The sequence below is a fragment of the Protopterus annectens genome, chromosome 3.part0, assembly GCF_019279795.1.
Source record: "Protopterus annectens isolate FY-2018-M chromosome 3.part0, PAN1.0, whole genome shotgun sequence".
Lineage (NCBI taxonomy): Eukaryota > Metazoa > Chordata > Ceratodontiformes > Protopteridae > Protopterus > Protopterus annectens.
Genome location: NC_056731.1, coordinates 1,909,001,256 through 1,909,018,838, shown reverse-complemented (window position 1 = coordinate 1,909,018,838; position 17,583 = coordinate 1,909,001,256). Strand labels below are relative to the sequence as shown.

At 38.8% G+C, this 17,583-nt stretch overlaps 1 protein-coding gene across 1 annotated transcript in view; it reads right to left on the bottom strand.

Annotated features, from left to right (window-relative positions):
• WWP1 (WW domain containing E3 ubiquitin protein ligase 1) overlaps window positions 1-17,583 on the bottom strand; it is a 2,386,594-nt gene that overhangs the window by 1,257,549 nt on the left and 1,111,462 nt on the right. The window contains exons 14-15 of the mRNA XM_044065992.1: window positions 2,427-2,511; window positions 2,215-2,343 (exon numbers count right to left, since the gene is read on the bottom strand). Of these exons, the coding sequence (XP_043921927.1) occupies window positions 2,215-2,343; window positions 2,427-2,511 (214 nt within the window). The remainder of the gene's footprint in view (window positions 1-2,214; window positions 2,344-2,426; window positions 2,512-17,583) is intronic.

Genomic DNA, 17,583 nt, shown 5'->3' with positions numbered 1-17,583 from the left:
ACAGGAATGATAAACTTAGGAATATCTTCTAAAATTGAATATTGTATTGTAGAGAACAAATGTATCCTGTTAGTTAATATGTATGTCAAAGTCTCTTCTATAGAAATTGTATGCCAAAAGTCTGTCCTTAAAACTATGTTTTGTAAAATAAAAATTGTTCTCTCGGAGCTTTTCTCCCCGGGCCTCCACTGAAAATGGACTTGTAATCCCGCTGGCTCTCCCGGTCAACAAATGTAAAATAAATAAAATAAAATAAAAATAAATTAGTTTAAGGGTGTGCACACTTATTCAACCAGCTTATTGTATGTTGTTTATTTTTTATATTTTTTTCCCTCAACAGATATGTTTCTTTTTCAATTGAATTGTACAGGTTATAAGTCACATTAAAGGTGAGAAAAGTTTTGAAATGATTTATTGTGGTCTCATTTTTTTATATCACAAAAAATGGCATTTAACAGGGGGGTGTGTACACTTTACATCTACTCTATATACAGACAGACAGACACACACACACACACATTATGTATACATAGATAAAAACACAGACACAAATACAGACATGCTTACTCACTATTACCTATTTTTAAAAAATAATCCATTACAAAAAAAAAGAAAAATCTACTTTTATAAACACATCAACAAACAAAGAAAAACATTCATAATAATTATAAAAATGCTAAAATAAAAAAAAAAACAGAACAATGTTCTCAAGACTGGGTATTTTAAGGCATTCTAAGGCTATAAAAAGAAAAAAAGACTGCAACTTCCCCACTGTCGTCCTCCTCTGGCACTATATACTACATCAGCATAGATGTTATGTAAGAAGCAACCTGAGCCATGCCCCAAATTATATCTATTAAGTACCAGTGCAATATGAACACCATATTTACTGCCAATGATTGTTTCTGTCTTGACTGGATCACACCTGAATGAAGGGCATCATAACACTTGGGTTTTATAAGTCATGGTAGCACTCCATTCATTTAGTACATCTTCCCTCCTCCCAATCTTCGGAGTCATCAAGTTTTAAATGGTTTGTGTTACTCTAAAAACGGCTTTAAGAATAGAAAAAAATAAAGTCATAGTGTGCTGGCTACTGCCCTCCATACTAAAATTGAGGCATAATTGCAAAGAATCCCTGAGAAAGGTGTGAAAACCAAGAAAGGGGTAAAATATCCTCAAACTAGACCTAGTAATTATAAACTAGCATAAAAAAACTCAATCCCCCCCACCCCCAAAAAGCAAGTGCTGAACTCTCCTTCAACCTACAATCCGATGCTACAAACAGACCAGTTCTTTGGGAAAGACATGCGCATCGAGACTGGCTGTCTAAAAAAGTGAGGAAACACCTAGAATTACTGCAACTACTTCCAGAACCGAAGAATTGGGACCTGAACAGAGGCCTGTGATCAGCATCTATCATATAAGAGGGATGTAGTAGATAAATTCAGATATATATTCATCAATCAACAGCACTTTTAGAGTGCTGAACAATCAAAAGAGTAGTAGTGAAACAATTTTCTTCAAACCTTGTAGGCAAGTTTTTTTTTGCATGGGGGCAAGACCTACACTTCCCAAACTTCAATATACCTACTCTGAAGTCGCAAAACAGTGGATAAAAAATAAAAAACTTTTACTGACAGTGGAGTTATTTTGATTCAACAATTAATACAAATGCTGATGATTGAATGACAGGGATCCAATAAACCTTTTCTTAACAGATGGCAACTGTAACAACCTACCTAGCCATATGTCACACAAGCAATGTCCAAAAGCAATATTACAATAACTACATAATGACAAAGTGAATTCAAAGTTCTCAAACTGGGTACTTACTCTCTGAAAGAAACTTGGAAGGACCCAGTAAACTACAAAACTGCTGACTGATCACTTTTTTGTAAAAAGAAATGGTTAAAGGCATATTGGTCTCCATTACATAATATGGGCCAACCAAACACTAGTGAAGTAGGAGTTGCACTCAAAGGGGGGAAATGTTGGTAAGCTTGACCAGTAGGGCAGACACCAGCCTTTGGTAAATCACAAGGATAACTACTATCATAGTGGTCATCTGTAATGTGCATCACTTATTTATTCCCACTTAAACATGGGTTAAGACCTAAAAGCCAAACAAAGCAAGATTAATCTTCAGTTACTGACTGACCCAAAAATAAAAAAACTGCTGTTACTAGGGTTCTTTTAGCCATGACAACTTACACAGATGATTTGCCAGTGCGAGGATCATTGAACGTGGTTGTCCTCGTGTTATGATCAACGAAATACCGGACACCTTCTCGAGTATATCTTATTTCCCAACCCTCGGGTAATGGATCTTCATTCTGTAAACTAGAAATTTCACAATAACAGGTATCAGTGACTATGATGAGAACAAGAACTACTTCTAATTGTCTCCATTATATGTTACATACCCTTGAGTTCGAGGATCCTCCCACTGTGTTGTCTTTGTATTGTGATTGACAAAGTACACTCTATCATTTGAATCTACCCTTCTTTCTGAAACACAAAAAACGGCTTCTTTAATGATGGAAACTACTAAGTATTCACAAACAAGAAAATATGTTTGAAGACAGAACATTCTTAGCATATTTTTTTCCACTGAGTCGCAACTGAAACACAGGAACACTGATGCAAATTTGCCTAATCAATGTCTAAGCAATACCATCACACCTGTTTCTTGGCAAAGACCAACAGGAAGACTCCTGACACTAAAAGCAAACAGGAACAAGGAAGATGAAGTAATAACCAGAAAATGTTATGGCTCAATGGGTGAAGGAATTGCTGAGATCCAAGATTACAGGGGATAGTCTTTTTTGTTAAGCAACACTTGAAATAATTCCTGTTTTTCATTACTTTAAATTACAGTAAATAATGTTTTAAACTGTAGTATTCAGATCTGCATTACAATACAAGTAATCAAAAAGTAGTATAATTTGCCCAAAACAAATGATTAACACAAAGAAATTTTCCCTGTGTAATACAGCTGATCATCTTGGATGCAGTAGAATTTGAATTAAAGAATGACAACATAATCCACCAATTCTAATCCAAGTCTATTTTTGGAAATGCAGTACAGATGTACATTTTAATTTTATTTGAAACCAATGAGGCTGTGTCAACATTAAAATAATTAGACAAAATCTTAATAGTTATACCTTAACAGTCACTTAGCCAAGTATTTAAGCTATATAACATTTTGGTGTTATCTTAACTTCTCTGTTAGACTAACCATTACATTATGTTATTAATACTGGGTATCATTCTAAGTAAGACGACGTCTGAATACATCATTACTGCAATAATACATAGCTATGTGGAATGTCTCCAGCCAAGGATACTGGATGTCCAACTAGTCTACTAAAGCTACGGGTGCCTTCCTCATGAAGAATATGTCCACTCAAGCACATGAGAAAGTATAAGGATTACGTATCTGCACCAAAAAATAAGAACTTTCTTGCCCTAAAGAGGGAGGCTGAAGCCTAATGCTCTAGAAAAAGTACATAAAAGCAGTGAAAGTCATTTCAGAAAAATAAAAGTGTCAGGGACCTCAACCTGTCCAGGGAAGGCAAGAAAATAAAGAGAGGGAAAGAAGGGAGAGTTTTAGTACTGCAAAAGTGATTTATTCAAACACCTACAGTTATGGTAAGTTAAGGTCGACAACTGTATTATGCCCATTAGATCACTGTTGCAGTAGCCTACAGCTATAAGCGACAACTGCCAAAGCTTCGGAATAAAGGTAGACAGAACAGAGTCAGACTCCAGAAATTCCTGGAGAATAGATCTAGCAAAACCTGTTTAACTCTCGAAAAGGAGTTATTTTTTATAGTGATGAGTGAATTTGACATTTGTTTACAGGGCAAGTTGAACATGCTCCATCTTAGCAAAACCAAATCTACTTGAGCTACACGCTCTAGGGATATAAACCTCAACACAACAATGAATAGAACATGCTGGAGGGATAGATTCCCTTCACAGAGACTTCCCTTACTATGGAACAGGGTCCTGATCTACATAAGACAAAGCCCCTCACTATCACTCTTCAAGAGGAACCTTGATGAGTGGATGGGTAACAAAGTTCACACCGGGGATCACACCAACAGCACTACTAGATAGGGGCCAGGGGTACTAGCTGCTAGTACAACGGTCTAGGGAACTACTAAAGGGGCGGTGAATACCGCACAAGGTGGCTGGGCTAATATATGCCTTTGGGCAGATAGCTCAGTACCAACCTATGAACCTAAGTTCTAACGGGTAATAAATAACCATTTTAGCAGGGGCCTGGGGAAAAAAGCTCCAGACAGTAAGATAAAAGTCAAATAAAACAGTACTACAAATGTAATTAAACAAGGACATATACATATATACAATTTGAGTGAAGTACATAGTATACAATAAAGCATGAGGAGGCAGAGATACAATAATAATTAAAAAATAAAATAAGATAAAAAGGGACAATGTGTACTGATGACCAAGTTGGTGCCTTTAGAACAGCTCTAGAGTCCACCCCTTTCTAAAAGGCCTCAAAAGTTGCCACAGCTGCTGGTGGAGTGAGCCTTAACATTTTGAGGGGAGCTTTGTCCATGATGAGAATAACAGAACTGAAAAGCCTGAAACAGCCACCTAGAAACAGTTTGCTTGGAAACTGGCTGTGCCATCTTCTTGCCCTCAAAAGAAATAAAAACAATGTGAAATCTATCTTGTCCAGGTGGTACTTGAGTTGCCTGTGGACATTCAATGTATGAAGAATTCCACCCCCCCTGTTTTTGGGTTCAGGAAAGAGCACAGGGATGTGAATCGAATGGTTCAAGGTAAACTCAAACAACTTAGGGGATCAAGGTGTTAAGCTTGGTGGTGTACTTTTTTAGGTAGCAGTTTTTATAATTATCAGCTATTTGCATTATTTGCAAGTATCACCTGTTAAATTATGTCACAACCCAAAGCTGATATATAAGAAAGCCTGACAGTATGTCATAGGACTTTATGATTAATGGCCGATTTCTTCTATGGAACACAGATTTGTAAACATAATGCAGAAATGCACTACCACCACATGTCCGACAATTTCAAGGCATAAGCTCTTACCATTTACTACTTTCAGACAGAAATCTTCTAAGAGAGATTTAAGTGGATTTTTAACATATCAGACTAAAGATGAAATTTTTTTCATTTTGTCACTGTGGATGTCACTTCAACAAACACTAACAAAGAATTGGAGATTGAGGTAGTTCAAGAATTTTGGTGCAAATGTTTGAAAAGTATACAAATTCTAAAAGTCAAGCCTTCATTAACTGATTGAGACTGAACTGCAGCAATGTTTAAATCCACTTTCAAGGTACTGCCACGTGGGCTAGTCTAGCCCATAGTTATCAATGAAAAGTAGTAAGAGAGGACAGAAACAAAGCAGAGTAAAAAAAAAAAAACTTTTATTCACAAAAGATGAGAGCTTTTACTCCAACCAGGGTTCTCTTCAGATCAGCAGCAATAAATTAATTCAACATAATTAAATACCACAAGCCACCCATTCAGAATACAGACAAAAAAATCACATGAAAACAGTTAAACAATATGCAAGTAAATACGCAATAAAAACATTAAGTCTTTACCACATGACAAATAATGTGTTCAATCCTGTTATACGTTCATTCATAGAAAGTGACCACATGACCCTAAATGTATCATCACATTTCATTCATTTCTAGAGGGGGCATGCCGAAGGTGGGGTTTCAGGGGCATTGCCTCATTTCAACCCATACCCTCAGTCATCTTGAAACATTAAAATCCATTTCAACTTGTACCTTTCAGTTAAATTCACCCAATCTCATATTCAGATCCCATAACTGTAAAACCAAAAATACAAAACTATGTTCAGGGCCTTCATGAATGACATGTTTCGCTAGGGCATTCTTAGTACTGCGGTTCAGAATGTCTTTCTATTTGCTGATAAATATTTACAAAGGCTTGGCATAGTTATGGGCACTTCTTGTGCTAATAGCTATGCCAATACAGTACTAGCACACTGGGAGACCACTCAAGTCCAAGAGGAGAGTAATTTTTCAAAGTATATCAAATACTATTGACGCTTTGTTGATGATGTTTTCCTTCTGTGGACCAGAACATCTTCAGAACTGCAAGATTTTGTTTCTTTTTTTGAATAGCTCCACATCGTTTCTCTTTTTTACTGTGATATTTTCCAGTGTTAGGATATATGTTTTAGATGTAAGCATTTGTAGAACCAAATACAGGTGGTTTTACTTCATCTTTGTTCAGGAAAACTTGTCAGAAGACTTACGAGAATGTCTAGATTGGATTGTAAAGATATTGTGTTCAATGAGAATCTGGTAGGACTTAAGTCAGAGTTGTATGAGAGAGGGTATTTGAGTCGTGAAGTTAATTTTTATTTGGACTCCGACAGATATGATAGATCTGGTCAGGTGAAGCCATACTTTTCTGATGATAGTTCTATTATTGCTACTCACAGTCTACTAATACTGATACAACTAGACTAGGGATCTCCCTATTTTATTCCTCCAATGTTAGGACTGTTTGTGAAGTATTTAGGAGGAATTGGTCCATCTTGCAAGCTGATAAAATGAGGGAAATTGTAGGTACGGAAGTCAGACTTTGTTTTAAAAATAGAAATCCTTGAAAAGGCTATTATGTTAATATGATAATTCTTCCATTAGGAATTGGATTCCTAAACCAAATAGGACATCCCCTTGTATAGCTTGTAACTTTTGTCCCTTTACAAACAGCAACAGGAACTTTTTTGTGCATCCTTCTACTGGTAGGAAGTTTGATTTTTCTAGCTATTCTGACTGCAATGGTAGGAATCTAGTACATGTAGCAAGATGTAAAGTGCATTCCTGCTTTTATGTGGGGAAGATGAACCATCCCTTAAGGAACGCGTTTGTGAACATGTTTACGATATTCACACCTGCAATACTAAGAATGCTCTAGTGAAAAGTCATTCAGGAAGGTCCTGAACATTTTGTTTTGTATTTTTGGTTTTATAGTTATGTGATCCAAATACGAGATTGGGAGATCTGGTGAAGTTAACCGAAAGATACGAATTGAAATGGACCTTGATGTTTCAAGCTGACTGAGGGTACGGGTTCCCATGAAACCCCACCTTCGGTCACACCCCCTCTATAGATGAATGAATGAATGTGATGATACGTTTAGGGTCATGTGGTAGCTTTCTATGAATGAATGCACAACAGAATGCAACATTTGTCATGTGGTAAAGACTTAATGTTTTTATTGTGCATTTACTTGCATATCGTTTTTAACTGTTATGTGATTTTTTTTTGTCTGTATTCTGAATGGGTGGCTTGTGGAATTTAATTATGTTGAATTAATTTATTGCTACTGAGCTGAAGAAGCGCCCTGACTGGTGCAAAAGTGCTCATCTTTTGTGAATAAAAGTTTTTGTTTTTTACTAGGCTTTGTTTCCGTGCTCTTCTATTGTTTTTTTGTTGATTCTCCGTTTGGGTTTGAGGATGTTCATCCATACTCCAGTGGTTTTCTTTTAAGACAGTCCATAGTTATACTAACATTTTTGAATCAATTTGAGAGGAAGTATTTTATTTAGCATTTGCTCAGCAGTTTATCAATATTTTATAGACCACATTTTTTTAAATGTTGTGGCATTGAAGAATTTCAGAAGTCACACTTTTCATAACAATAGCAGTGGGTAATATTTTACTCTTCATAGTGACACTGCCATATTAACACTTATTAAAATGTAAGACAGAAGCACACATATATTAGAAAACAAACTATATTAACATTTTTTTCATTTACACAGACATTTTTATTCTTTACATTTTTTTCAGTCCAACTTCACATAATTCACCCAAGTCCTGTCTTATCTTTAAACTCACTCTTCCTCCCGATTATTCTGCATGTTTTCTTCCCAAAAATGTCAATTATTTCTATGTAATCTGTTCCTTCCTTTTTCTAAAGATCCTTCTTTCAATTAATTTATCTCTTTTACGATATTCAATACTTTTAATACAGTTTAAGATTTTAATTTCCATTGTCTAGTAATTGTTTTTTTTTTCACAGCTAAAAGAATTAAACTTAAGGCCTTATTGCTTTGTTTAGGCAATTCAGATCCTGTGTCCCAGCTCAAAAAAATAATGTCCTTCGTTACAGCCATTACTCCCTCAATACGTCTGACAGAGTACTCTGTAGGGAATTTTTTAAACCTGCCAACTCATTATATTCCTAAAAACATGTTATCAGTTACCTCTTTTTCCTCCATCACACCTCCAGCATTTGCCATCTACCTTAGGAAAAATTATTTTTTTAAGTTTGCTTGGGATATAAATGTTCTAAACTCCTCTGATTGATACTTATATTTATCATGCAACATTTTATATGCCATACTCATTACCCCCTTTTTAACTGCAGCTTCTGTTCTAGATTAGGCTAAAGTGTACTACACCAGGTCTTTTACTTAGGACTCCCTCTATCCCTTTCTCTTTGCCTGTACTCGGATAGCAATCCCTAATATGGAAGGCAGTGTCTAACATGTAGTCCAACTTGTTGGCCACATCCTATTACATTGCTTTTCTCTCTCTAGTTATTTGCTCCTAATACCTTTGTTCCTTAAGCCAGTTTTCTCTAGTAAATTCAACCCCCTTCTGCCTATTTTATGGACTGCTACTTGCAGTCATCCTTATTTGCAAAAATCTCCATTCTCTACTCATGTGTTCGCTTAGTTCTTAGCATACTTTCTTCAACTTTATAAATACAGTTACAAAGACATGCATCTGGAGCATTTCTCCCCAGGCATCCGCTGAAAATTCTTTGTTCCAAGACGGACTTTCCCAGTTGACAAATGTTAAATAAAAAAATAAATACATTCAGTATGGTGGTTATTACTCTTCTTAAGGATCTGCATCCAAAATCCCACTCTCTTCTAATGTTTTGAACTCCCCCTGCTTCATAATTTATTTCAATGCTGAATTAAAATTTGCTTGCGTTTGCATATATATATATATATATATATATATATATATATATATGTTTATATATATACACACACACACACACACACACACACACACACACACACAGGTCCAGGGCTGTCTACCGAAATCATTATTTACCAAAACACAAACGCTCGCGCACAGTTTTGCGAACACACTTTTCACTGAAAATGCACTTTCGAGATACAGAAACAAAAAAATTAAAAAACATTGCAAAAGGGCTGTTGGTGAGATCGTGGCATAGTGGGGATAAGGGAATATTCAGTTTTCCCCACTGTAGTGTGATCTCGGAGTGAGAATATAAAAGTAGGGGGCACAGCCCCCTTGCACAAACGCGATTTTTTTTTTTAAGTTTATGTTTTTTATTGTTTTATTAATGTTTTGCAAAAGTGCATTTTTGCGAAACTGCACGAGTGTTTGTGTTTCGGTAAATAGTGATTTCAGTTAATAGTCCTAGATCCATACACACACATATACATACATATACATATATATATATATATATATATATATATATATATATATACACATACATATATATATATATATATATATATATATATATACACACACATACATATATATATATATATATACATACATATATATACATACACACACACACACACACACGTCTTGCCTGTGCAACTCTAAAATATCCTTTCAAATCCGATAATTCTAAACCATTTTGTTCTACTGGGAGGATCAGCTTATTCCCACTTAACTCTTTCCCTCTTTCTCTTCCACAAATTCCCTTTAACTGTACACTTTTCCTTTGGTTGATAAAAATACTCCTGACATGTATATAAAAAGGGAACAAAAACATTTTCACTGCTGCATCTTACTATCCATAAACAAGAGCTTCCAGTTTTTAGTTATGTCTTGTTTAGTCTTTTCCCACATGTCTTTAGATGTAATAGGATTTTTTTTATTTAAACTCCTAAATACTTCATCTTATTATGTCCCATAAATATGGCTACAGCTGAATCAAGTTATGCATTGGTACATAAAAGTTATGCACTTACCATAACATTCATGTTATCTATTCTTCATCCAGTTCAACTGTGGGTTGTTGGATCCAATGGGATCTGACCTTGGCAATGACTAGGAAAAATTTGTTCCACCTCAACACTTCACATCAAGTTTGCATTGTTTACAAGAAGACATGACTAACAGCTAATAAACAAACATTCTATATAAGTAGATAACATATCCCAAGGCCATAAACCCAGTATAAGTAGTTCCCAAAAGAATTATAAGCCTAACCCAGTTCTCCAGGATGATGGAATAATTTAGAAGGGGTTGGTGGTATGGATGTTGAACCAGATGAAGAAAAGACAACATGAATCTATCATTATGGCAAAAACATAACTTTCATTTGCAATGATGTCTTCATCCGATTCAATTGTGGGGCAGATTCCCAAGTACTAAAGCCTGGGTGGATTCATGGAAGAAGATTCTGGAGAATGGTAGAGCCAAGGGATGAATGAGATCTTGATTGCTCATCCAATCTGCAATGGGAAATAAAAAGCATGTAAATACTGATCAAGTGGCTGTTGCACAGAGATCAATAGAAGTCTGTTAGCAAATGCTGTTGATGTAGCTACTGCTCTGGTTAAATGCGCCCTTGGTTTAGATTATAGTGGTAAGCCTTTCTTTGCATACACAAAGGAAACACATTTTGAGAGCCAATGGGATAAAAACAACTTTAGAAATTGCTTTTCCCAATTTTTGTTTTGAGAAGGACACAAACAATCAGTCTACCTGAAGCGTTTTGTTCTGTGCAGGTAAATATAGAACTGCTGGTGAATGTCTAAAATGTGTACGATATACTCCCCTGTATTAGAAAACTTTGGGAAGAAAACTGACAGATGAACAGATTGATTTAAGTTTGATTCAGATGCTACCTTAGGTAGAAAGTAAGGACTAGTTCTCAAAGTAACCCTATCCATATGGAAAGTTCAGATAAGGAGGTTTAGCAGAAAGAGCCTGTAATTCTGAAATTCTCTTGACTGATGTAATTGCTACTAGGAAAATAGTCTTCCAAGAGAGAAACTTGATATTTGCTGTTGCTGCTGGTTCAAAGGGTGGTTGAGTCAACATGTGTACCATAACAGTAAACTCCCAAGGATGCATCAGATCTCTAACAGTTGGTCTTAGAAGAAAGGTCTCCTTTAGGAAGGCCTTCAAAATTTTGAGAGAAACTATGGAGGAACTGTTGATGCATGTGTGGAAATTGGAGATGGCCACTAACTGTACTTTGACAGTAGAATAGCTGGAGTTGGGGTGAAATAATTCTGAAAAGAATTACAAAACAGTAGGAACTGAAGATGAGAACTGGTCTACACCTTTAGCATCAGTCCATATGGAAAACCTTCATTTACTGTGGTAGACTTTAATAGCAGAAAACTTTCTGTGAAGCTGTCAGAATGAGAACCACTGCAGGGGACAATCTGGCATCACTGGCTATTCTCAAAATTGGAGGAAAGGATGAGAGAGAAGATCTGGAAAATGGTCCAGCATCCAGGAAGGATGAACTAGTAGAGGCCATAGGAAGGGGAACCACGTTTGTAGAGGTCAAAAGGGGGCCATAAAGATTACTGTGGTCTTGCACATCCTTCCTTTTCTGTAAGAATTTGTTCATTAGTGGAGGGGGAGGAAAGGCATACAGGAGGCCCTGGGGGCCAATGATGGACAACCACATCTCTCTGTGGTTCTCCCTGTGGAGGGATCAAGGCAAAGTTTGTTCTGCATTTGTTGAAACAGGAAGGAAAGAAACTGTAGCAACATTGCCCCAGTGACTGAAAATTTCCCCCGCTACTACTGACATTAGGGACCGTCCATGAGGCATCAGACTAGATCTGCTCACCCTTTCCTCTAGAAAATCAGAATCCCATGGGATGTGCCTTGCTATAAGAAAATGAAGATATCGTTCACTGCCATACCCACATGGCTTTCCTGCATAATGGGTAGGAGTGTGCTCCCCCTTGCTTGTTTAGGTACTGTACTACTAACAAATGGATGTCCATCTGGATGGCTATCACACCTCTGGGGACAGTATCTTGAAGGGCCTGCAATGCTAGCAGGACCTCTCTCATCTCCAGAACTCTGATGTGAAAATTAACCTCTGCCTGCGACCAGCAGCCTTAGACAGCCTTTCCCTCGAAATACCCCCCTCACCCTAACAGGGAAGCATCCATGGTCACCACTGCCACTGGGGATCCCTCACAAAGGGGAGGCCTTCTGTGAGAGAAGGGGATGTTATCCACCATGATACATAAAGATCACTCCAGTTTTTATAAACGATCTTTGCGTGGAGAGGGTGATGATTTGGAGACCACTGTACGGGTAGTGTCCACTGAAGAACTCTCATGTGGAATCTTGCTAAGGGTATCAATAGTATTATGGATGGCATTAGACTTGGCATCCAAAGCATCAGACTTACTAGGGGAGAAAGATGCCTTTCTAGAGCTGAATCTGTCATCCAGATGGAAAGCACTCTGCGAGAGGATAGGCAGACTATTTGAGAAATTGTATCTAGGTGGCATCTGATTAACTCTATATTTTGAGTAGGGGTGAGTTTACTCTTTTCCAACTGATGGTGATACCAAGTCTCTGACATAACTGGAGCAAGAGGTCTTTGCGTTAAGACCTGAGGTAGCTGTTAAGGTGGAGATGTTGCCTTTATGTACTCAACCTCCTAAGCAACACACCCACCCCCCTCTTTTCACCCAGCTAAACTCACTATTGCCAGTTGCAAACTTAACCATAAAACCCCAACTATAGCTGCCATCTACATACCCCCTGGAGCCAACATACACTTATCAGAACAGATTCTTCACTGGATGTCTGACAATATACCTAATGAAACTATAATACTAGGTGATATTTACATCAATTGGCTTCCCCTCATCTCTAACTCCTCTACCACACCAGCATACACCTATATGGCTACACCCAACGTATCTCTTCTCCCACTTTTCTTCATAAACCCACAACTACCAGTACTGTCCTTGAATGGATTCTTGCCTCCCATCCTAACCTCTATCACCACCCAGAATCCCTACCAGACTCCATTAGTCACCACTCCCTTATACGTGTCCAAAGATTCTCCTCCCACCTTTCTGGACCTCAAATTTAAGGAATGCTGAAAGCTAACCAACTTCAAACTTGACATATTCAATAATTGTCTCTCTGCAATTGGCTGGTCCTTCCTCCCTCTCTCTCTTGATGAAGCTGTTTTGCAGTTCAGCTCCCATCTTCCTAAACACACTGAACTCCCTTGCCCATCCCAGAACTGTCAGTCAAATCACGGTGTTCTCCTTGGCTCACCAACTCTACCTGGTCTCTCATCCAAAACAGATATTCTGCCTAGAAACTCTGGACGAAGACAAAATCAACTTCTACTACACACCCCAAACTACAGAACCTAGAAACCCCAAAAATTCTGAAATACCGTCAACCAAATTCTCCACCCCGGGAATCCATCAACTCCTAACCCCTGCCCTATTAATACACTCCAAGAAACTGCATCCATTTTCAATTCATACTTCAATACCATCAGTAAATTTCTGCAGGCTTCCAACTCAACCAACCTCTCACTTCCCACCACCCCGAATACAAAATTGCCCATTCTCACTAAATCCCATTCCAACTAGTTACATTAAAAATCATCTTCTCAAACAAACTATGTTTCTCCATCAACTGACAACATGCCATCTCTCTTCTTAAAGGCTGTGGGGACTAAACCGCTCAATCAGTGAATCCACTGTTGCAACTCTTTGGAAAAAATTCCATACCATGCCTATCCATAAAGGTGGAAATTCTGTAGAGCTCTCTAATTATCGACCTATTGCCATATTTCTCCCCTCTCAAATTCTCGAGCATTGTGTTCTTAAACAAACCTTGGCTTATCTCACTCAAGTAAACCTGATCACCCCTATCCAGCATGGCTCCCCACCACCACCACTACTGCATTCATTTCCTTTACTAACTCCATCTTCCTAGAGATAATAAAACTAGTGTCCTACCTCTTCTTAGATCTCTCCAAAGCCATTGACACTTTCACTACATCCTCCACTCCACACTTTCTCAACTCAACCTCTCCCCAGCAACTATCGCCTGGTTTCACAGCTACCTCACTGATGGACAGCAATCCGTCAAGTGGCTCTCTGCTCTATCTCCCTTTCTCCCCATTGAAATGGGAACCCCACAAAGCTCAATTCTAGGCCTACTCCTCTAACATCTTTACTAATCAACGTCACACATCCTGTCCTCAGTCATTGTTCATATAGTATACAGATGACTCCACAATCATCTCCTTCACTAATGACCTCTCTGACCTGCTCACCCTGACAAACATCTTTCAACCTCACTGAAACATGGCTTACTAACAGCCAACTCATACTTAACCCTAAAAAGATGAAACAACTTCTCTTCCTCCCTAAATCTCTTTACCATCTTAAATCCTCATTCACCACCTCTTCCCTTAATACTACTATCACAGCTCTCAGCTGAAACCCACACTATGCTCCTTGGCGCAATAATAGACAGCCAACTTAAATCTGACCTCCATGTACATCGCTGTATCAAGAAAACCCATCAAAAGCTCAACCTACTCTATAGAAAAAAGAAGTTATGTACTTACCACAATGTTCCACCTGTGTTGTCGATCTTCATTTATCCTTGATGTATGGGACTCGGTTCTGACCTTCTGAACCAGCTCGGCTCTTGTAACAGATCATGAGAACCAAAAACTCTCGAGCTAAGTCCCGACCCGGAATGCTCCTCTCTGGATTACCTCAGATAGAGTCTGCGGCTATAAAGAAGGACAAGAAAAACAGCCATATTCCAACTGTAGGGGCCATGTCCAAGATCATATATGAAATAACAGATAACCAGGACTACAGTTAGATTCTCCAAGGAGCCTGAAGGAGGAGGATGGTGGGTGGGGTGTCAAGGATTAAGATCGACAACACAGATGGAACGTAATGGTAAGTACATAACTTTTACATCTGATGTTGTCAATCTACATTTATCCTTGACATATGGGACAGAGTCCCTGGCTACCTTACATCTTGGGAGGCCTTACGGAAGGATATTTCTGAGCATCATAGAGCCAAAGGAAGCTCTTCCCCTGGAGACCTGATCCAATTTGTAATGAGTGATAAAAGTATGTGGAGTAGCCCAGGGTGCTGCTGCACATACTTCATCCATGGAAGCCTTTGATTGAAAAACAGCAGACGTGGCTATTGACCTTGTAGAATGTGCCCTCACTGGTGCTTGTAATTGGACGTTTTTCTTAGTGTAGATGAAAGTTATGCATTCCCTTAATCACTTAAACTGACCTTTGAATCTGGTCTACCCATGGATGGGCTTGAAAGAGAGATGAATAACTGGTCTGACTTCCTGAAGTCCTTTGTTCTGCTGAAATAAAAATGCAATTGCTTGGGAATACCTATCAAATGTAAACAATATTGTCCCTTGTTAAAAAATTAGGGAAGAAGACTAGTAAATCAACAGATTGATTAATGTTAGTTTCAGATACTACCTTAGGAAGAAAAGATGGGTTGGTTCTTAGTCCCTGTCCTTATGAAAAATCAAATATGTAGGTTTTGAAGGTAATGCTTGGATCTCTGAAATTCTTTTGTCAGATAGAACGGCTACCAGAAAAATGGTCTTCCATGAGAGGAACTTCAGGTCACAAGTAGCTGCCGGCTCAAAAGGGGAATGGACCAAAGACTGTAGAACCATATTAAGATCACAAGGAAAGAGAGGATTCTTATAAGGTGGTTTTAACCTCAAGGTTTCTTTCACAAACACTTTGCACAATCTATGAGAGATTGAGTGCTCTTCGAAACAGTTATGGAAGTTGGAAATAGCAGCTAGTTAGACTTCAACAGTAGAAGCTCCCTGCTCGAAAAGCATACCTAAAAATTCTAACACCTTTTCAGCCAGTGCAGAGAAGGAATAAATACCATTATCTCGTGCCCAAAAAGAAAATCTTTTCCACTTACTGTGGTAAAGTTTCCTGGTGGAAGGTTTATGGGAAACCAACAAAATTTTTCAGACTGGAGGACATGTTATCTTGCCTAGCGATCAATGGAATTGGAGGAACCAAGCTGTAAGCTTGAAATTTTGGAGATTGGAGTGAACTAGTCTCTGTGGATGGGACAGAATATCTGGATCCAGGTCCAGAGTCCATGGACAGTGAATTAGGTGAGGCCAAAGAAAGGGGAACCAGACTTGTTGAGGCCAGAAAGGAGCAATGAGGATCACCCTTGCTCTTCAACCTGATGGCTTTGGTAAACAAGTGAGGTATTAGTGTAACAGGGGGAAGGCATAGAGCAGTCCTGAGGGCCAGTCACGAAAGAGAGCATCTCTTGAGGACTCCCCCTGAGGGGGAATTAGGGCAAAGTAGCTGCTACACTTGTTGTTCAGGGGTGATGCAAATAGGTTGCAACAAGGCTGGCCCCAGTGATGGAAAATCTGCTTCGCCACTCTGGGATTGAGACCACTCAAGAGGCAGGAGGACTCATCTGCTCAGCTTATCCACTATCACATTCGAGCTCCCCTCAATGTGCACTGCTATCAGAAAATGGTTAGAATATATCGTCTATTGCCATACTCAGAGTTTCTCGACACAGGGGGTAAGACTTGGTTCTGCCCTGTTTGTTGATGTACCAGACTACTGGCATATTGTCCAACTGAATCACAATCGATCCCAAAGGGAGGGCAGCTTGGAAGGCTTGCAATGCTAAAAGCACTGCCGTCAATTCCAAAAGACTGATATGAAAATCGTCCTCCATCGGGGACCAAGTGCTTTGGACTGTTCTGCCCAGATGATGCTCCCCCACCCCATCTGGGAGGTGTCTGTGGTCACTATGGCCTTGGGCTGTGGAATAAAGGGTTGGCTTAAGAGAATTTCCTCTGATTTCATCCACCAGGATAAGTCTTTCTTGCAACGGCTGGTGGCCCAAATGAGATGAGTCAACGTATGACTGAGAATGGACCATTGGGAGGCTAGAAGCCACTGCAGAAGTCTTATGTGAAATCCTGCTTATGGGACCAGTGTGACGGCCACTGCCATGGATCCTAGAGCTTGTAGAACTAATAGAGCAGGTACCATGTCATTGGAGAGAATAGCCTTCACCTGGGACCTTATTTTCTGCAATCTGTGAGGAGGAAGGGAAGCTATGGAAGAGGTGGTGTTCAGGCAAGCTCCTATAAACTCCAATTCTTGAGTTGGACTTAGCTGGGGTTTAGAAGAGCACAAGTGGATAGAATAAAATCTCCTGTCTGGTCTAGTCGATGCCTGGTGGGAGCAGTGATGAGCCAGTTGTCTAAATATGGAAAAACTCAGAATCTGTGCAGTCTCAAGTGAGTTGCTATTGCTGCCATACACTTGGTGAACATCTTGGGGGGCTGTGGTGAGACCGAAAGGCAGAGCTGTGAATTGATGATGACTGGCTCCTACCTGGAAGTGGAGGAACCTTCTGGAGTGCTTATCCATTTTGATGTGGTAATACGTGTCCTAGAGGTCTATACACAACATCCAATTATCTTCCCCTAA